This window comes from Heterodontus francisci, chromosome 7 (assembly GCF_036365525.1).
Source record: "Heterodontus francisci isolate sHetFra1 chromosome 7, sHetFra1.hap1, whole genome shotgun sequence".
NCBI classification, from domain to species: Eukaryota; Metazoa; Chordata; class Chondrichthyes; order Heterodontiformes; family Heterodontidae; genus Heterodontus; species Heterodontus francisci.
Window position 1 is genome coordinate 61037849 of NC_090377.1, and position 22469 is coordinate 61060317.

General features: G+C 43.1%; 2 protein-coding genes across 2 annotated transcripts in view; one reads left to right on the top strand and one right to left on the bottom strand.

Moving 5' to 3' along the window:
• Nucleotides 1–13309, bottom strand: part of pkp4 (plakophilin 4) — a 218474-nt gene extending 205165 nt beyond the window's left edge. The window contains exon 1 of the mRNA XM_068035283.1: nucleotides 13129–13309. The gene's annotated coding sequence lies outside the window, so the exon portion shown is untranslated. The remainder of the gene's footprint in view (nucleotides 1–13128) is intronic.
• Nucleotides 13310–13430: 121 nt separating this feature from the next.
• The window catches only part of LOC137372019 (coiled-coil domain-containing protein 148-like), a 174584-nt gene continuing 165545 nt past the window's right edge, over nucleotides 13431–22469 (top strand). Inside the window, exons 1-2 of the mRNA XM_068035288.1 lie at nucleotides 13431–13569; nucleotides 19548–19607. Of these exons, the coding sequence (XP_067891389.1) occupies nucleotides 19553–19607 (55 nt within the window). The 5' untranslated portion in view covers nucleotides 13431–13569; nucleotides 19548–19552. The remainder of the gene's footprint in view (nucleotides 13570–19547; nucleotides 19608–22469) is intronic.

Here is a 22469-nt window from a genome sequence, read left to right on the forward strand (position 1 = left end):
AAAGAACAACCAGGCGCTGCGCAAACGACTACTGGCAACACCTATGCAGTCATATTCAGCTGGCCTCAGACACCGGAAACATTAGAGGAATTTATGATGGCATTAAGAGAGCTCTTGGGCCAACCAAGAAGATTGCCCCCCTCAAATCTAAATCAGGGAACATAATCACTGACCAACACAAACAAATGGACCGCTGGGTTGAGCACTACCTAGAACTGTACTCCAGGGAGAATGTTGTCACTGAGACTGCCCTCAATGCAGCCCAGCCTCTACCAGTCATGGATGAGCTGGACATACAGCCAACAAAATCGGAACTCAGTGACGCCATTGATTCTCTAGCCAGTGGAAAAGCCCCTGGGAAGGACAGCATTACCCCTGAAATAATCAAGAGTGCCAAGCCTGCTATACTTTCAGCACTACATGAACTGCTTTGCCTGTGCTGGGACGAGGGAGCAGTACCCCAGGACATGCGCGATGCCAATATCACCACCCTCTATAAAAACAAAGGTGACTGCGGTGACTGCAACAACTACCGTGGAATCTCCCTGCTCAGCATAGTGGGGAAAGTCTTTGCTCTCCGCTTCTTCCTGGAACGGAGGCCCAACCAGTCCCCATCCACCGCCACCCTCCTCCGCCTGGTTGAACTTGTTCTCACATTGAACAACTTCTCCTTCAACTCCATGCACTTCCTTCAAGTAAAAGGTGTCGCTATGGGTACCCGCATGGGTCCTAGTTATGCCTGTCTTTTTGTGGGATATGTCGAGCATTCTTTGTTCCAGTCCTACTCAGGCCCCCTCCCCCAACTCTTTTTCCGGTACATTGATGACTGTATCGGTGCCGTTTCCTGCTCCCACCCCAAACTAGAAAACTTTATCAACTTTGCTTCCAATTTCCACCCTTCTCTCACCTTTACATGGTCCATCTCTGACACTTCCCTTCCTCGACTTCTCTGTCTCCATCTCTGGGGATAGGTTGTCTACCAATATCCATTATAAGCCCACCGACTCCCACAGCTACCTCGACTACACTTCTTCACACCCTACCTCCTGTAAGGACTCTATTCCATTCTCCCAGTTTCTCCGTCTCCGACGCATCTGCTCTGATGATGCTACCTTCCATGGCGGTGCTTCTGATATGACCTCCTTTTTCCTCAACCGAGGATTTCCCCCCACTGTGGTTGACAGGGCCCTCAACCGTGTCCGACCCATTCCCCGCACTTCTACCCTCACCCCTTCCCCTCCCTCCCAGAACCGTGACAGGGTTCCCCTTGTCCTCACTTTTCATCCCACCAGCCTCCATATCCAAAGGATCATCCTCCGCCATTTTCGCCACCTCCAGCGTGATGCCACTACCAGTCGCATCTTCCCCTCCCTTCCCCTGTCAGCATTCCGAAGGGATCGTTCCCTCCGCGACACCCTGGACCACTCCTCCATTACCCCCACCACCTCGTCCCCGTCCCAGGGCACCTTCCCCTGCAATCGCAGGAGGTGTAATACCTGCCCATTTACCTCCTCTCTCCTCACTATCCCAGGCCCCAAACACTCCTTTCAGGCGAAGCAGCGATTTACTTGTACTTCTTTCAATGTAGTATACTGTATTCGCTGCTCACAGTGTGGTCTCCTCGACATTGGGGAGACCAAGCGCAGACTGGGTGACCGCTTTGCGGAACATCTCCGCTCAGTCCGCAAGCAGGACCCTGAGCTTCCGGTTGCTTGCCATTTCAACACTCCCCCCTGCTCTCATGCTCACATCTCTGTCCTGGGATTGCTGCAGTGTTCCAGTGAACATCAACGCAAGCTCGAGGAACAGCATCTCATCTACCGATTAGGCACACTACAGCCTGCCGGACTGAACATTGAGTTCAATAATTTCAGAGCATTACAGCCCCCCATTTTACTTTCATTTTTAGTTATTTTTTCTTCCTTTTTTTTTACATTCCTTTTTACATTTTTTTTTTGCATTTATTTCATTTCATCTTAGTTTGTTCAGTTTGCTTACCCACTGTTTTTTTCAGGTTGTTTTTCTTCAGGTTTGCACTTGCTGCTGTTCAATATTCAGTATATTCACACCTAATCTGTACTAATGCTTTGTCTTTCAACACACCATTAACATATTGTTTGCCTTTGCTCCGTGACCTTTTGGTCAGCTATGTGGCCTGGTCCAATCTGCACCTTCTCCTTTGTTATCTCTTGCCCCACCCCCACCTCACTTGTTTATAATCTGTGACTTGTCTAATATTTGTCAGTTCCGAAGAAGGGTCACTGACCCGAAACGTTAACTCTGCTTCTCTTTCCACAGATGCTGCCAGACCTGCTGAGTGACTCCAGCGTTTCTTGTTTTTGTTTCAGATTTCCAGCATCCGCAGTATTTTGCTTCTATATAAATACAAGTTGTTTTGCAGTAAAGTGCTTTTGGTCATTCTGAGGTCAAGAAAAGCTTAGTTTTTTTTTTCAACTTTGTGACGACACCGTAAATCCATCCAAACATTGAGATCTTATCCTTTGAAGAGGTATTCACTGCCACAGAGAACAAGTATTCTAAGAATGCCACAAAAAACCTCACAGGCAAAACGGCAGGCAACATTGCCTCAAATGGCATATGTGGTAGTTTTTTTTTGGGGGGGGGGGGGGTAGGAGAAAGGAAATTTTAAAAAGCGAGAGCGTGACACCAAATTATGCATCATGAGCTCCAGAAATTGTGGTGGGATTCAGTTTTTCCATATTCTCCATCTCCACTTCTAGTCTCAAGTATTATTTATTGGAAGAGTGGCAAGTAGGAACTGGAGCATTTTAATATGCTATTGGCATGCTAACACTTGCAGTCACATTCCTGACAGGGAACACCAGTGACCACTAAGGATGCAATACAACGGCACCTAATCCAAAATTGATTTATGACTGATATTGAAAATTGGTGCACAAATACATAGACGTGCCCAGATCAAATGACTCGGTGGTAACTCACCACAATGACACATCCAACAGAATGTAATACTTGCACTTTTTCTCATTATCTCAAGTGCAAGAAAAATACGAGTGAAGTGCAAAAGAGATACAAGTCACCTTTAAATGGAGATAATGGCCAGATTGTGTCATGATGATGATGGCAAAACTGTCAGCATTTGCCATCACTGCTCCACTGAAACGAACAGCACTTCTAGAGTCCACACATTGTGCATCTGAATACAGAAATCCAGAAGTTGCGGTCAGTGATTTGATGCCCCTCCAGAGGGCATGCCCCCATCCCATCCCCACAAAGTGCTAGCCCAAAGCAGTGAATTGATGAAAACTTCCTATGACACGCAATTAGTTTTGCTGTAAACTCCCTTGAAAAAGTTACACCTTGTTGATTGAGGTGTACCAAGGTTTTTAACGGCGTACTAAGTTCATAATTGCTGCTAAACACCCTCACTTGCCCTGAAAAGCTAAATTTTATTTGCAGAATGTTGAATTTCCCCATGGTTAAAAAAATTAACTTGAAAAATAAACTTCGTAACACATTTATATTAAATATAATCATTTAAATTTTCAGATAGCAAAATAAAGATAATTTGTTTTTAAACTTTCTGGTTTGCTCTGACAATACTTCAATGTAATTGGCTGCTTACCCTGCTTGCTGACATCACTGCTACTGCACACCTGAAGATCCCCTTGATGGCACCAGCACCAGATTTAAACAGCTGTCAGGAAAGGGGAAGTATGTACTAGATTGTTAGGTCTTTGTGGGCAGTTCTGAGGCCAGTGGTGAGTGATGTTACTTCACCACTGACTACAAAATCCAGCAACAAGTTTTTCAATGCCAAATAAATCTGATTAATAAATGTGCTACAATGCTCAAGGTTGCATTTCAGAGTACAGAACCAAATCAGCCTTACCAAAATTGAGGTCACTGGTGGAGAAAGAGGGAGGAGTCCTGGGGAAAGAGACAATGAAGCTGCATTTGTAGAATGCATTTCACAACTCAAAATATCCCTAAGCTTTTCACAGTCCAACACTTACTAAGTGCCATATATGGAAACAGCAGCCAATATGCACAGCACATTCCTACAAACAGGGACAGAGTCATTAGCAAGGATACAATGATCATGGTGGGGCCAAAGATGGCTTTGGTCTTCCCAACATTTATCTGTAGGAAATTGCAGGTCAGCAAAGACTGAACAATGGACAAGCAGTTTGACAGCACAGCAGTAGAAGTGTTGAGAATTAGAGCTGACTATCAACATACATGTGGAATCTGAACTTGTGGCTAAGAAGCACGTGGATGAGGAAGAGGTGACCTGGCAGATATACCATTGCTGGGATGCTCTAGCTACAATCAGATAGGAAAAAGTGGAACCAAGCAAGGAGAACAAGTGTTCGATCTTAAGAGGGTGTGGTTGATGGTATCAAAAACTACAGTGAGAATAAGGTGGGAATAATGCTCCACGATTACAGTCACAGAGAAGGTTATGTGCAACTTTGGTTAGAGCTATTCCAGTGCTCTGTCAGGTAGAAACCAGATTGGAGGGGTGTGCATGGATATGGTGGGGCAGCATGTTTAAGGATTTGAGGAAAAGGAGGCTGGAGATGAAGTGGCAGTTTGGAAAAATAGCGGAGGCGAGTTTTTTTTTTGAAATGTGCGTAATGACAGCAGTTGTCAATGGGAATGTACAGGAGGGTAAACTATTTGCAGGATGAGAGATCATGAAGGCTTTGCTGAGGACACAGGCAAAAGTGGAGCTGAAGGAGTGGCTGAGCAAAGTCAATGGCTGCAGCACATTGTGCTGAAAGTGCTAAGGGTAGTTTCAAAGTGCAATTCTAAATGACATGGAAGGGGTGGGTTTCTGCCCCCAGGGACAAAGGTGGAAAGCTGGGTAGGACAGGTAGTGAGGGATTCAGGGAAGTGTTTGGGATGACCACATTTATTGTCCAGTGATTGACAAATGCCCACATCAGCAATTTTTTTTGTTTCTTGTGTACATATTAACTATGGCGGTGCGGGCAGTTAGGAATTTGCACTGCAACCCACTAAAGGGCTCAAAGTGGCATAAAGAAAAGGAACTAAAAATATACCTTCAGCCCAAAAACGTGACATCCTGTGTACAACACATTAGTTAATACACAAGTGGATGTATTACTTGGAGGGCTGAGCACTTCATTTTAAAGATATTATATATAACAGGTAGATAGAGTGGTGAAGGCGGCAAATTGAATGCTTTCCTTTATTGGTTATAGAATAAAAAAGCAGGGATGTATTGCTGGAAGTGTAAAATGCTGGTTTGGTCACAGCTGGAGTATTGCACACAGTTCTGCTCACATTACAGGAAGGACAAAACTGCTCTGGAGGCAGCACAGGGGAGATTTACAAGAATGTTGCCAGGGTTTGAAAGTAGCAGCTATGAGGAAAGATTCGATTGGCTAGGGTTGTTTTTTTTGGAACAGAGGAGGCAGAGGGGTGATTTAATTGAGGTGCACAAAATTATGAGGGTCGAGATAGAGTACACAGGAAGGACAGGTTTCCCCTAGCAGGGAGGTCAATTACCAGGGGGCACAGGTTTAAGGTGACTGGCAGAAGGATTAGAGGGGACATGAGGAAAAACTGTTTCAGCCAGAGAGTGGTGGGTGTCTGAACTTCACTGCCAGGAATGGTGGAGGAGGCAGAAACCCTTAACTCATTTAAAAAGCTACCTGGACATGCACCTGAAGTGCTGTAACCTGCAAGACTACAGACCAGGTGCTGGAAGGTGGGATTAGATTAGATGGCCAGATTTTTCAGCCAGCGCAGACACGATGGGCTGAATGGCCTCCTTCTGTGCCGTAATTTTTCTATGGTTCTATATTATGGCCAAAGAAAGGTTACAGTTGGGCTTCACTGGACTGACATCAGGAATGTCAAAGCAAATCATGATTCCTAAGAAAAATACACGGGGTGGTGAGAAACGGGCTTTTCTCACTGGAAAATAGATTAAAAGGAGGGATACGTGAGGTTTTCAAAATAAAGATTTTGAGGAGGCCAAGTAAAGATTGTTTCTCTAGTTGGTAAATCCATACCAAAAGGACATACAAGGGCATATACATTCACTAGTAGAACAAAGGGGGAAGCTAAATAAATTTGCCTCAAACTGTCAAATCAACATGAAATGCACCATCACAAATGTATTCAGCAAGAACAAATTATCTGAAAAAGGACATTGGATAGGTATTTGAAAAAATACAAAAAAGGATCAGAGAAAAGGCAACAAAATGGCAGAGTAGATTGCTCCAGTGAGAAGAGCAAGCAGTGACTCATACATATTGGGCTGATGACCTTCTGTACTAATTTTAGTGAGAGCCAAGAGCAATACTGCAGATACACTCCAATGTAACTCCTACTGGTAAATAGCAAAGACAAAGCACACCTAGAACTAATCCAGTGAACTACAGGCCAGTTAGCTTAACAGGGGTGGGATAGATACTAGAATCTTTGATAGAAGATCAGATAACAAAACATCCAGAGACGGAGCATTAAAAAGACAATGTGGAGCTTTGAAAGTAAGGTCATGTTTAACCAACTTTATTGTATCTCTTGAAGAATTAACAGTGTAGACAAGCAATAGAGAGACATGCCTCAGCACTCACCTCCAAGTCAGAAGATTGTGGGTTAAAGTCACAATCCTGAGATCTGAGCACATAATCCAGAGTGATACTCTGAGGGAGTACTGCAGTGTTGGAGGCGCCATCTTTTGGCTAAGACATTAAATTGAGGCCCTGTCTGCCCCCTCAAGTGGGCATAAAAGATCCATGACAATATAAATACATCACTAAAAGTAGTTACATAATTTGATAAGGAGTGCAAAATAGTTTCAAGAACAAAGCACAAAAAGGAAAGTAATGTTTAGATGGAACCTTGGTTCAACCACACTTGGGACTATGGTGTGTAGTTCCAGTCTCCATACTTTCCTTTTTGGCCTCCTTGTCTCGAGAGACAATGGGTAAGCACCTTGAGGTGATCAGTGGTTTGTGGAGCAGTGCCTGGAGTGGCTATAAAGGCTAATTCTAGACTGACAGACTCTTCTACAGGCACTGCAGATAAAATTGGTTGTCGGGGCTGTTACACAGATGGCTCTCTCCTTACACTCGTCTCTTTTCCCGCCAACTGCCGAGTCTCTGACTCGCCTCTTTTCAGCCCCGCCTTTATAGCTGTCCGCCAGCTCTGGCGATCGCTGGCAACTGGCTCCCACGGCTTATGGTCAATGTCACAGGACTTCATGTCGCGTTTGCAATCGCCTTTACAGTGGAGGCACGGACAGCTGGTGGGTCTGATATCAGTGACGAGCTCGCTGTACAATATCGTCCTTGGGGATCCTGCCATCTTCCATGCGGCTCACATAGCCAAGTCATCTCAAGTGCCGCTGGCTCAGTAGGGCGTATGCTGGGGATGTTGGCTGCCTCGAGGACTTCTGCGTTGGAGATATGGTCCTGCCACCTGATAGCAAGGATTCTTCAGAGACAGCGAAGATGGAATGCGTTGAAACGTCACTCTTGGTTGACATACATTGTCCAGGCCCCGCTGCCATAGAGCAAGGTACAGGGGACACAGGCTTGAAACACTCAGACTTTTGTTTTCCGTGTCAGTGTGCCATTTTCCCACACCCTCTTGGCCAGTCTGGACATAGCAGCAGACACCTTTCCCACGGGCTTGTTGATTTCTGCATCTAGGGACAGGTTACTGGTGATGGTTGAGCCTAGGCAGGTGAACTCTTGAACCATTTCCAGAGCGTGGTTGCCAATATTGATGGATGGAGCATTTCTGATGCCCTGTCCCATGAGATTCGTTTTATTGAAACTGATGGTTAGGTCAAATTTGTTGCAGGCAGTCGCAAGCCTGTTGATGAGTCTCTGCAGACACTCTTCAGTGTGGGATGTTAATGCAACATTGTCGGCAAAGTGGAGTTCCTTGATGAGGACTTTCCGTGCTTTGGTCTTCGCTCTAAGACGGGCAAGGTTGAACAACCTGCCATCTGATCTTGTGTGGAGAAAAATTCCTTCTTCTGAAGACTCGAACGCATGAGAGAGAAGCAGGGAGAAGATCCCAAACAGTGTAGTTGTGAGAACACAGCCCTGTTTCACACCACTCAGGATGGGAAAGGGGTCTGATGAGGCACCGCTATGCTGAACTGTGCCTTTCATATTGTCAGGGAACGAGGTGATACTTAGTAGCTTTGGTGGACATCCGATCTTTGCTAGTAGTCTGAAGAGACCACGTCTGCTGACGAGATCAATGGCTTTGGTGAGATCTATGAAGGCAACGTAGAGGGGCATCTGTTATTTGTGGCATTTCTCCTGTAGCTGGCGAAGAGAGAGAACAGTATGCCAATGGTAGATCTCTCTGCTTGAAAGCCACACTGTGCCTCAGGGTAGACATGATCAGCCAGCTTCTGAAGTCTGTTTAAGACGACTCGAGCGAAGGCTTTCCCCACTGTGCTGAACAGGGAGATTCCACGGTAGTTGTTGCAGTCACCCTTGTTCTTACAGAGGGTGATGATATTGGCATCTCCATACTATAGAAAGGATATTGAAGAACTGGGGAAAGTGCAGAAGGATATCAAAATTTTAAAAATGCAATTACCACAAATGATTAAGCAGGTTGGGACTCTTTCCTGGAAGACTAAATGAGAATTAATAAGGTGTTTAAAATTATGAACTGGCACAATAGTGGATAGCCATTAACTGATCAAAAGTAGAGTTGCAGTATGTTTACACAAAGTGTTGAAAATGTGCAACACTGCCACATGGAATGGTTGAAGCATACATTTTAATGGATGCTTGATGAATACAGGGCAGAAGAGAATACAGGGATCACACTTACCTCATACAATGGGGAAAAGGCTTGAGGGGGCTAAATGACCTACCTAAATGACAGGGAATCACAGATTGCATGAACTACAGAGTGGTGATATTGGGGGGACTTGAATTACCTAAATATCGATTGGGATAATTTGAGTGTAAAAGACAAGGAGGGGAGGAATTTCTAGGAGAACACATTGAGGGTGAAAGGTAGGGGAACCAAGAACAGGGCTCCATGGTCGACGAGAGATAGAGATGAAACAAAAAAAAGTGTATGCTGCACGTCAGATGAACTTATCAAGTGAGAACCAGGCCATATACAATAAGTTGAGGGAAGAAAATAACACTCACAAAGAGAATGTGAAAATAGAATGGCAGTCAACATAAAAGGGAACCCAAAGATCTGCTACTGGCATATAAATAATGAGTGAGTGGTAAGAGTGGGGCCTATTAGGGACAAAGAGGATAATATAGAGGCACAGGTCAAGACTAATATAATGAATAATAAAAACGAAAAATGTTGGAACCACTCAGCAGGTCTGGCAGCATCTGTGGAAAGAGAAGCAGAGCTGTTCCGAAGGGTCACTGACCCGAAACGTTAACTCTGCTCCTCTTTCCACTGATGCTGCCAGACCTGCTGAGTGGTTCCAACATTTCTCGTTTTTATTTCAGATTTCCAGCATCCGCAGTATTTTGCTTTTATGCTAATATATTGAGTACTTTGCATCAATGCTCACGAAGAAAATGGAGGCTGACAAACTATCAGTAACAAAGAGTAGCAATGAATAGGATAAAAATTGACAGGGGAGGGACTAAAGAGGCTGGCTATGCTTAGGGTAGATAAGTCACCTGGTCCAGCCAGCTTGCATCCAGGATGCTAAAGGAATTGGGGATGGAGATAGCAGAAAGGCTTGCCATAATCTTCCACTCTTCCCTAGTTATGGGGGAGGTGCCAGAGGATTAGAAAGTGGCAAATGTGACACTCATTCAAGAAAGGGTGCAAGAACAGTCCTAGCAACTACAGGCCAGTTAGTTTATCAGAGTGGCTAAGGTTTTAGAAACTATAAATCAGGGAAACTATGAACAGAGGTTTGGGTTAGTTAGTGATAGTCAGCATGAATTCATAAAAGGCAGATCAGGCCTGACTAATCTAATTGAATTTTTTTAATGAAGTAACTGAGAGGGTTAATGAAGGGAAAGCAATGGATGTTGTTAATATGGATTTTAAGAAAGCATTGATAAGGTACCACATAACAGGCTGGTTAAGAAAATTGAAGCTCATGGAATAGTGTCCAAATGGATAAAAAAATTGGCTTAAGAACAGCAAGTTGCGGTAAATGGTTGCTTTTCAGACTGGAGTACGTACGGTACAGTGGTGTTCCCCAAGGGTCAGTGCTTGGGGCACTGCTTTTTCTGATACATATAAATGACTTGAAATACTGAGTAGAACATCAAACTTTGCTGACAGCAAACTTGGAGCTGCAGCAAACAGTAAGGATGATATCAACTGACTGCAACAGGACATAGATAGGGCGGCACAGTGGTTAGCACCGCAGCCTCACAGCTCCAGGGACCCGGGTTCGATTCTGGGTACTGCCTGTGTGGAGTTTGCAAGTTCTCCCTGTGTCTGCGTGGGTTTTCTCCGGGTGCTCCGGTTTCCTCCCACAAGCCAAAAGACTTGCAGGTTGACAGGTAAATTGGCCATTATAAATTGTCACCAGTATAGGTAGGTGGTAGGGAAATATAGGGACAGGTGGGGATGTTTGTTGGGAATGTAGGATTAGTATAAATGGGTGGTTGATGTTCGGTACAGACTCGGTGGGCTGAAGGGCCTGTTTCAGTGCTGTATCTCTAATCTAAATCGATATGCTAACAGAATGTGCAGACAAGTGGCAGATGGAATTTAATACTGACAAGTGTGAGGTGATGCATTTTGGCAGAAGGAATGGGGAGAGGCAATATATACTTAATGGCACAGTTCTAAAGTGCACAGAAACAGAGGGACCTTGGGGTTCATGATCTTTGATGGTGGCAGGACATATTGAGTGTCGTTGGTAAAGCATATGGGATCTTAGATTCATAAATAGAGACACTGAGTACAAAAGCAGGGAAGTTATGCTGAACTTTCATAAAGCTCTGGTTACGCCCCAACTGGAGTATCGCATCCAGTTCTGGTCACCACACTTCAGGAAGGATGCGAGTGTCGAGAGGGTGCAGAGGAGATTTGCCAGAATGGTTCCAGGGATGGAGGATTTTAGCTGCAAGGTTAGGCTGAAAAAGCTGGGTTTGTTCTCCTTATAACAAAGGAGATTGTGGAGAGATTTAATCGAAGTGTACAAGATTATGCCAGGCTTGGATATTAAACAAGGAAAAGCTGTTCCATTATAAATGGTACAAGGACTAGGGGACACAGATGGAAAGTTTTGGGCAAAAGTTAGAGGGAATATGAGGAAACACTTGATTTTTACGCAGCAGGTGGTAATGACCTGGAGCTCATTGCCCACAAGCACGGTGGAAACAGAGATGAACAATGACTTGAAGAGGAAGTTGGATGGTCATCTTAGAGAAAGACTTGTCGGACTACAGGGATCGAGCAGAGCAGTGGGACTGACAGTATAGCTCTGTGGAGAGCCGGCACCGAGTCGACGGGCTGAATGACGACTGACTTCTCCTAGACACGGGGGAGGGTGGGAAGAAATCATTCATGCGAGGAGGGTCATGTGCAGTATAAACACTGAAACCAGTTGGGCCAAATAACTTGTTTCTGTGCTCTAGATTCTATGTGCCTCATCTCTTGGAATCTTGCTGTGCACATTTATATTGTCTGGTCACAGAACTTCAAAGTAATTCATATCAAGGACAAGCATTTGAGAAGCAACAAGGTGCTGTGCAAATGCCTCTCCATTTCCTTTGCTCTCAAACATTCGATACTAATCTAACAGTACTGAAATTTTTGCTGGAAGAGCAAGTTAAATTTAGTAGGCAATTGACATTTTTCCTGCTCCCTTCCCAATGCAAGATCTGTAATCTACCAAATGGCTCCTTATTCAAATGACTGCTTATCTCCAGTTCCTGCATAGTTTTCACCTTTCTAAGCCACGATGGAGGCATGCAAGACTAAGTTCTGTTTCCACTTAAAACTAGATTTGCTATAGGTGATCCAAATATCTTAATTTGAGCTCAAAGCAGAAAAATTGAAGCACCCTATTCCCGAGTGCAGTATAACTAAGAATGCAATGAACGGGTTAAATTGACAAGCAGGTAACTGTCTTCTAAAGCTCACAGGTTTCTATAAAATTATTCCTTGTAGATAACTAATCCTGCTCGACAAAATAATTTTATGCACTTTTGACACAAAGAAACAAAATTAGATACCAGTCAGTTCTGAATTGAATGATACAATGAATTCACTAAACTAGAAACAATACTTTCATTTAACCAATTTGAAATCACGCTTACAAAATGTATTTCCATAGTCAATTCCAGAAAATTGTCAGGGTCAGACGCTCATCTAAATACATGCAATGCTATACTTTTGGTTCAAAGGTCTTAAATTCTGTAATGGCTCGCAAAGAATTACTTAAATAAAAAGGCATCTTTTTTGCAATTATGAATATCCGATAGTAACACTAATCTACCTCGTTAAAAGTTACCAAAAACCAGTCACATTTGCTGAGATTTGGTAACGCCCAATTACTACACAAGAACTGTTTTATCACCATTTAGAATCAGGAACCATATTCGCGACAGACCGTATAGCCAATGCAGCACACATTGGCGCAAAGGCGTATTTTTTCCTCAATACTACAAAAACACTCAAGTTCTTCGAACTGTTTCGAAAATAGTCATATTCCATGATTACTGCACTGAAAATTACACTAAACAAGGGGCGGGGGCAGACAGACATCAAAGGGACCCGAAAACAAAACACTACTTGTTTAAATAGAAAGCTTCGCTCCATTGTCGCCACACCTTCACGATAGCAAACACCATTCAATTGAAACACTTCACAATAGCGGAACACAGCGGCAAAACATTTAAATCAAAACGGTACATTTTGAGCATTCGCGCCTCGGTTTTCATCTTCACGAACAATAGGGAAGAAACGGTCACGGATACCGTTTCGTTTGATTCCCCCCCCCTCCCTTTAAAATGAGCATTTAGATAGAAGCGAGGGAGGATCCCCGTCTCCCCTGCACATTTTCTACCCCCAACACATTGGCCACCTTCCCTTCCCTTCCCACGGGGCACGAACACCTGTCTGCACCCCGAGAGCCAACTCTCTGCTCGCTCACACACCCCTCATTCACAATGAAAAACTTACTGCTCTGCCTGAGCGGGCCTCGCTTTGAAGAGGGAACCATGGAAGATTAGCGGTGAACGGAAGCCCCGTTCAAGCAGCACATTCCCTCGCACTCGCAGCTTCCAACTTCAGAGGAAAAGGGAAAATTCGAGCCGATCACCGCTACGTCACCACCCTGGTGTTCGGCACGACCCGTCCGTATTGGCCGACCTACAAGCTATCCTCGCTTCCATTGAGCAGAGCCAATGCGAAATAAGCCAATTGGGAAGCGCGTACTTGGTTGCCATCACGGCGTCAGCTGTCAACAATCCGCGCACAAGTGATTCGCGGCCCTGGAAGATGTAAAGGGGAACACGGCCACCATTGCAGCAAGCTCACCTGCCCCCGGCACTGAAACCCGCCTCTAATAAAGGATCACCGATAAATTTGAGGTGTGATCGCAGCTGTCAGGGCTTCTGAGATGTGAGTTAAAATTGTTATCAATTTAGGCATTAAAAGGAGGAAAAATTGCGAAAACAATTTTCCAGTAAACTGGATTTTTTTCTCTCCAAAAGTTATTTCGTGTGGATTGTTTATGGCAGTATTGTGAAACCACGTTAAATCTTTGACCCAAGATATGGTATTACTATACCATTGCGATCTTTGCCATTAATTGTTTCTCTGCCATGCATAGTGAATTAGTACATACTTATTAAGCTACATCATTAAATTTAAAATGAAGTAATATTAAATTCTCTGACTCAGTTGATAAGACTGAGTGGCATAATACATATGAACTAGACTAAGTTGGTTAATAAGACAAGAAAGCAGTAGTTAAGATGAGCTCATTTGGCCCATTAAACACAGTTCCAATGACCATTTATATGGTTGACAGGGCCCTCACTGTATATGTTCCATCTCCCGTACTTCTGCTCTCACCCCTTCGCCTCCTTCCTTGAACCACATTAGGGTTCCCCTTGTCCTCACCTTCCCCGTCCCCACAGAGCCCACATTCAATGGATAATCCTCTGCTATTTCCACCTCCTCCAGCATGATGTCATTAGAAAACACATCTTTCCGTTCCATCCCTTCCTCTTTCCATATTCCAAAGGAACCCTTTCCTATCCTGAGTGGTGTGAAACAGGGCTGTGTTCTCGCACCCACACTTTTTGGGATTTTCTTCTCCCTGCTGCTTTCACATGCGTTCAAATCCTCTGAAGAAGGAATTTTCCTCCACACAAGATCAGGGGGCAGGTTGTTCAACCTTGCCCGTCTAAGAGCGAAGTCCAAAGTACGGAAAGTCCTCATCAGAGAACTCCTCTTTGCTGACGATGCTGCTTTAACATCTCACACTGAAGAATGCCTGCAGAGTCTCATCGACAGGTTTGCGTCTGCCTGCAATGAATTTGGCCTAACCATCAGCCTCAAGAAAACGAACATCATGGGGCAGGATGTCAGAAATGCTCCATCCATCAATATTGGCGACCACGCTCTGGAAGTGGTTCAAGAGTTCACCTACCTAGGCTCAACTATCACCAGTAACCTGTCTCTAGATGCAGAAATCAACAAGCGCATGGGTAAGGCTTCCACTGCTATGTTCAGACTGGCCAAGAGAGTGTGGGAAAATGGCGCACTGACACGGAACACAAAAGTCCGAGTGTATCAGGCCTGTGTCCTCAGTACCTTGCTCTACGGCAGCGAGGCCTGGACAACGTATGTTAGCCAAGAGCGACGTCTCAATTCATTCCATCTTCGCTGCCTTCGGAGAATACTTGGCATCAGGTGGCAGGACTATATCTCCAACACAGAAGTCCTTGAAGCGGCCAACACCCCCAGCTTATACACACTACTGAGTCAGCGGCGCTTGAGATGGCTTGGCCATGTGAGCCGCATGGAAGATGGCAGGATCCCCAAAGACACATTGTACAGCGAGCTCGCCACTGGTATCAGACCCACCGGCCGTCCATGTCTCCGTTATAAAGACGTCTGCAAACGCGACATGAAATCGTGTGACATTGATCACAAGTCGTGGGAGTCAGTTGCCAGCATTCGCCAGAGCTGGCGGGCAGCCATAAAGACAGGGCTAAATTGTGGCGAGTCGAAGAGACTTAGTAGTTGGCAGGAAAAAAGACAGAGGCGCAAGGGGAGAGCCAACTGTGCAACAGCCCCAACAAACAAATTTCTCTGCAGCACCTGTGGAAGAGCCTGTCACTCCAGAATTGGCCTTTATAGCCACTCCAGGCGCTGCTTCACAAACCACTGACCACCTCCAGGCGCGTATCCATTGTCTCTCGAGATAAGGAGGCCCAAAAGAAGATTCCAAAGGAACCGTTCCCTCCGCGACACTCCAGTCTGCTCCTCAATCACAATCCCAACATCGACTCCCCTTCCCATAGGACCTTTCCATGCAAGCGAAGTTGATGCAGCACCTGCCCTTTTACCTTCTCTCTTCCCACTGTTCAAAGCCCCAAACACTCCTTCCAGGTGAAACTGAAATTTACTTGTACCTTTCAATTTATTGTATTAACAATGTGGTCTCTTCTACAATGGGGAGACCAAATGATGATTCAGCGACTGCACTGCGGAACACCTCTGTTCAGTCCACAAGCGTGATGTTCAGCTTCTGGTCTCCTATCATTTTAATTCTCAGCCCCAGTCCCACTCTGAACTCTCTGTCCTCGGCTTCCTACACTGTTCCCATGAAGCTCAACAGAAGCTCGAAGAACAGCACCTCACCTTTCAATTAGGCACTTTACAGCCTTTGGGACTCAACATTGACTTCAACAACTTCAGATCATGACCTCTGCCCTCTTTTTTTGGATGGCAGCTGTTGCTGATGATTCTGCTACTCCCATTTACACCAATTCCAGACCCATCTTTTGTTTCTTTACTTGTCTTGGTGTCATCTCCTTTTGCCTTGCACCATCATCCCTTTTGTCATTCAATCTATCCAGACTTGCACCTATAACAGGCCTTCCCTTTTGTTCTTTCCACCTCTCCCCATTTCTCTGCCTCTGTACTTGCTTAAAACCTGTTACATCTCTAATATTTCCCTGTTCTGATGAAAGGTCATTGACTTGAAATATTAACTGTGTTTCTCTCTCCTTAGATGCTGCCTGCCTGAGTATTTTCAGCATTTGGCTTTTGTACAATCTAATCTGTCAGAGACTTCACACTGTGTATTTGTTCTTTCATTAACTTCCACCCTTCTCTTCCTCCTTTTGTGAAAATGTTGACTCATTGCTAGGGGGCTGGTCACCTTACAGTACCTTGCCACTAGTTCATCAAGTAATCCTTGAAGCAAATTTGTTCTCTTGAAGTATCAATAAGTATTTTCAGTTTTTGATGAGCATTTTCAGCACCTTTTATTTTTCCCACCAAAACAGGAAATTACTTCTGTCCAATTTATTTTGACAGGGCTTGTTATTACCATTTCAGTTATCAACAGAGGTAAAATTCATTGTCCTAACAACCCGCCAGGCCAGTTTTTGTGCATTTGCAAAAACTTAATGTGCCAATATTCGCAAGCATAATCAACCAAACTCCAGAATATTCAGCAATCCTCATATCAGTACTATTCAACCCTAGCCAGTTGTACTCCAATAACAACATTCCTTTCATCTCCCTGTCAACCTAGGGACCAGCATGTCCTCTGGCATGTTGGATCATCTAACTCCACTGTTACCTTTAACCTCCAATCCTGTTTCCGATTAGATTGTTATCTAGTTTCCTCTGAAGGAGTTATTTTATTTCTGCCCTAAGTACTTTTCTTGAGCTATCATTTCACATGTGTATTACACTGCGGAGAAAGGAATATTTTAGCTTTTCGTCTCACTGGAGGTTTATTAAGTTTAAACACGTCCTTTATTTCTGGATTTAAGTCACAAATCCTGTGTGCAACTACATCACTCACATTTCTTAGCATTTTAAAGATTTGAGAAAATATCACTTTCCAATGTGGACAAGTTCAGTTCTGCAAGTCTCCTGGTAACATAGTGCCTTAACTCTTAGGATCATACTTTCTACTTTTGTCTCTGTTTATTGTGTAGCTGGAACAGAACAAAGTTTCAATCTAGTGAAGCCAGAACACAGACCTGAGAACAAATATAGGTGGTGATGAATGCTTATTATTATCTCACTTGCATGTCCATTCTTGATGTTCTCCATAGCCCTCAATTTCATTCCCCTCCCTCATCACGGCCTCAAGCAAAAATAGACTGTTTGTATCTTGGCATGCTATTTGATGCTGGCTTGAGCAGGTCCAACAGGCAGTAAAAAAGGCAAATGGTATGTTGGCCTTCATAGCGAGAGGATTCGAGCACAGGAGCAGGGGTGTCTTGCTGCAATTATACTGGGCCTTGGTGAAGCCACACCTGGGATATTGTGTGCAGTTTTGGTCTCCTTATCTGAGGAAGGATATACTTGCTATAGAGGGAGTGCAGCGAAGGTTTACCAGACTGATTCCTGGGATGGCGGGACTGAAGTATGAGGAGAGATTGAGTCAGGATTATATTCACTGGAGTTCAGAAGAGCGAGGGGGGATCTCAGAGAAACCTATAAAATTCTAACAGGACTTGACAGGGCAGATGCAGGAAGGATGTTCCTGATGGTGGGGGAGTCCAGAAACATGGGTCATAGTCTAAGGATATGGGTAAACCTTTCAGGACTGAGATGAGGAGAAATTTCTTCATCCAGATAGTGGTAAACCTGTGGAATTCACTACCACAGAAAACAGTTGAGGCCAATCACTGTATGTTTTCAAGAAGGAGTTAGATATAGCTCTTGGGTTTAAAGAGATCAAAGGGTCTGGGGCGAAAGCGGGAACAGATGTTGGATGATCAGCCATGATCATAATGAATGGCGGAGCAGGCTCGAAGGGCCAAATGGCCTACTCCTGCTCCTATTTTCTATGTTTCTATGTTACCTCTGTAACATTGCCCCGTTCTGCCCCTGGCTCTGTCCATCTACTCTTGAAAGCCACATCCATGCCTCTATCACCTCCAGTCTCAACTATTCCAATGTTCTCCTGGCTGGCCGCCCATCCTTCACCCCCCATAAATTGGAGCCCATCCAAAACGCTGTTGCCTGTATTCTAATGCACCAGTTCTATTGATCCATCACCCTTGTTCTTGCTGACTTACATTGACTCCCAATCTACCATAGTCTCCCAATCTACCAAAGTCTCCATTTTAAAATTCGCATCCTTATGTTCAAATCCTTCATGGATTCTCCCCAACATATTTCTGTTATCTCCTCCAGTCCTAGAGCCATCCAGAAACTCTGCCTTTCTCCAACACTGGCCTCTTGCGCATTCCCCATTTCCTTTTCCTCACCATTGAAGGATGTTCCTTCAGCTGTCCATCCCTAAGCTAAGACATTCTCTCCCTAAACCTCTCCATCAGTCCCTTCCTTTAAGACACTCCTTAAAACCTACCTCTTTGACAAAGCTTTTAATCTCTCATCCTAATATCTTCTTCTTTGGCTTGGTGTCAATTTTTGTCTGATTACTCTCCTGAAAAGCACTGCAGAACATTTTACTACATTAATGTAAGTTGCTGTTAAGGAGGTTGTAGCTGTTAACTGAGCACATACCAGACATTGAACTGGAGACACAAAATAAAAGCAGAATGCTGCAGATGCTGGAAATCTGAAATTAAAAACAAAAAGTGCTGGAAATACTCAGCAGGTCTGGCAGCATATGAACCCTGATGAAATGCAACGGACCAGAAACGTTAACTCTGCTTCTCTCTCCACAGATGCTGCCAGACCTGCTGAGTATTTACAGCACTTTCTATTGAACTGGACATGTTCTTGAGCTGTAAGATTCATGTACTCACTGGATAAGGTTGCTGAGCCAAGTCAGTCTTCCTCTCTGATCCCTCTCCAATGTATCAATGTCTTTTGGAAAGCTGTATGCTAAAACAGATTTTCAAATTACAAAAAATGTATTCTTCTGTCATTTACAAGTAATGTGAACAGTAAAAGAACCAGAAATCACTTGTAATATTTTAACTAACCCTGACAATGTGAGTGAAAGGACAGGAAAGCATCACATGATAGTCTTAAATGAAACTGAAACAGAAAATACTGAAAATACTTGTCACGTTTGTCAATTTCTGCATTGAGAACAGATAAGTTAATTGAAGCAGAAAATACTGGAAATACTCAGCAGGTGAGGCAACATCTGTGGAGAGAGAAACAGAGTTAACAGGCCAATTTTAACTTTGTGCAAGTTGGGTGGGATTTGATTGAGTTAAAATCTCGTCCAACATTTCAGGTCCATGACCCTTTGTCAGAGTTTGAATGATGACTCTAAATGTGGAAAAATTTGTTACTTCATTCAGAAAGTGACCATACTTTATTGATAACTTATACATCAACTTTTCTCATATAGAGTACGCTAGTTCACTAAAATGATGTTTAGTACTGTATGAAACTGGTATGAACCACTTTTCCTGTAGGAGCAATGAGTGGAAGAGATCTACGAATGTTCATCACAAATCACAGAGCAGAAGATGCAGGTAAAGTACAATAAATCTTTCTTATAGTAATCGCCCCGTTACTCAGCTTGTTAATGTAGTAACCCATGCAATCCAAGTTAGATTTCCTCAAACAGTGAAGAGTTAGGTGATCTGAGCTGGGCTGGTGCTCTACCATTGGTCAAAAATACCTTGTTCAGGAAGGGAAAATCTTCCAGTTTTCCTAATTCTGGTGGCTATCCAGTAGCTCCTCCTGGAACTGTGAATGTATGGAATTTGGGTGGATATGGGTCTACAGGAGGAGTGGAGTGGGAAAAAACTTTGGAAGAAGATGAACAAGGGTGAAAATGGTTTTAAAGATTCAGAGGGAGATTTAATTTACTGCTTTAGTTTTTATGTGAATGTGGTCTAATTAAAGTGTGAACTACCGTGACGTTTCAGCTAGTACAGGGAGTGTGCAGCTGAGCTATACAGACCAAAGGTTGAATCTTAGTTTGCTGTGAGCTAGTTGATCTCGAGCAAAATGGCAGTAAGGGTGTTATAATTGGCATTAAACAAGAGAACAGTAAACCAGAATTCTTGCTCTTGATTGCTATCCAGTAGCTGCTGCTAGTGTCTGGATGCTTGGTTTTGATGTCACGTGGTCAAATAGTTTGTCACCATCCACTGTCTCGACTCACTCAAGAAGGAAGGACATGTGGGCAAGGTACCAAAGGAATACAGTAGGAATCATTATTTTTGGCAAAGAAGAAGCACACACAAGAGGAATAAATTAGCAAAAATATTTTGAGATGCTTGTTCTCTTAGTAGATTTTGGAAAGCTTTCTAAGATTTATTCAAATTATAAACGCTTAATTGCCTGCACTTTCTGCATTGTATTTAAGACAACCTGTCAAAAATGTAGTGTAAAATTTAATGTTAATTTGATAAGGTCATAATTTTAATAAATGTAGCGAGTAGATAAAAAGAAACAACATTAGCGAACATAACAAATGATCTGCAGCAACTACACTTGTAAAAATTAAAGCTGTTGAACATGAGACAATTTTATACTCAGTTTTTAAAGTCTAAAGTAAACCACGATAAAATTGGATTTATAATAGGCTAGTATTACTAGTGCCTGTTTCAATATCCTTTAAATCAACACATTTATCATTGACCAAGGTAAACTACTTACTGTATCAGCTTTAATAATTTGCATTCTCTTTGAAAATTATGTACTGGGGTTTAGCACAAAACAAATGGAAAAAACAGGCAATGGAGATAAAATTGGGAAATACAGAAATAATTTCAATACTATAGGGTAGAGAACAGTTCATCAATTAGATAGTATGTTACCACAAAGTAATTTTTGTACCAACTTTTGATTTACAGTACTCAAATACCTGTTTTTAAAATTAATTTCTGAAGTTTTTTTTTCATATGCTGTTAATTGCTATGTTATTTGCTATACTATGTTAATGTTAATGACATTTGTTTTCTGGCACTTACTGGTAGTTTCTGATTCAGTAAGAATTAAAGAATTATTAAATAAAACATACTAAATTATATACTGCATGTAATGTCAATGTCACAGTTACATTGTAAAGTATTTTTAGTCTGAATCTGAAGTGTATTGTACACTACTTTTAAAATAATTTTTCTATTTTGACAATAATAAGATTTTACGAATTTCGGTAAGATCTAATAAAATCCTATGGATTTAAAACTATGTAAATTAAATAGGATATCCAATTAAATATTTTAATAAGAGTGAGGTAGAGTTGCATATTTTATCAAAAGCAAAGCAACAAGCAATTAACATAAATCATAGCAGTCAATATAGTAAGAAGGTGGTAAGGGGAGAAGTAGGTCCAATTAGGGACCAAAAAGGGGATCTATGCAATTTCTGAGTTACTAAATGAGTACTTTGCATCCATCTTTACCAAGGAAGAAGATGTTGCCAAAGTCGTAGTGAAAGAGGAGTAGCAATTTTAATCACTGCACGATTAGTGGCCACGCCTTCAGTTGCCTTGGCCCTAAGCTCTGGAATATTCTCCCTACACCTCCCTATCCTCCTCTAGGACACTCCTTAAAACGTATCTCTTTGACCAAGCTTTTGGTCATCTGGCCTAATATCTCATGTGGCTGTCATATTTTGTTTTCTAATGCTCCTATAAAGCGCCTTGGGACGTTTTATTACATAAAAGGTGCTATATAAATATAAGTTGTGTTGTAGTTGAGACACTGAATGAACTAAAAATTGTTAAAGAGGAGTTATTTGAAAGGCTGGCTGTATTAAAGTTAAGTTCCAGGACCAGATCAGATGCATCTGAGGATACTGATGGAAAAACGTGGAAGCACTGGCCATAATGTTCCAATCCTCCTGAGATACAGAGTACAAAAGCAAGGAAGTTATGGTGAACCTTTATAAAACACTGGTTTGGTCTCAACTGGAGTATTCTGTACAATTCTGTGCAGCGCATTTTAGGAAGGATGCCAAGATATTGGGGAAGGCGCAGAAAAGATTTTTGAGAATGGTTCCAGGGATGAGAGACTTGTGTTACATGGTTAGATTGGCGAAGTTGAAACGGTTCTCCTTAGAAAAGTGAAGGTTGAGAGGAGATTTGATAGAGGTGTTCAAAATCATGACGGGTCTGGACAGTGTAGATGAAAGCTGTTCTCTTTGGCGGAAGTGTCAAGAACTACAGGACACTGATTTCACACAACAGATGATTAGGATCTGAAATACACTGCCTGAGTGTGTGGTGGAGGCAGATTCAGTCATGGCTTTCAAAGGGAAGTGCAAAATTATCTGAAGAGAAAATGATTTGCCAGGCTACAGGGAAAAGGTGGGAGAGTGAGACTAGTTGAGTTGCTCTGAGAGAGAGCTGGCACAGACACGACAGGCCGAATGGTCTCCTT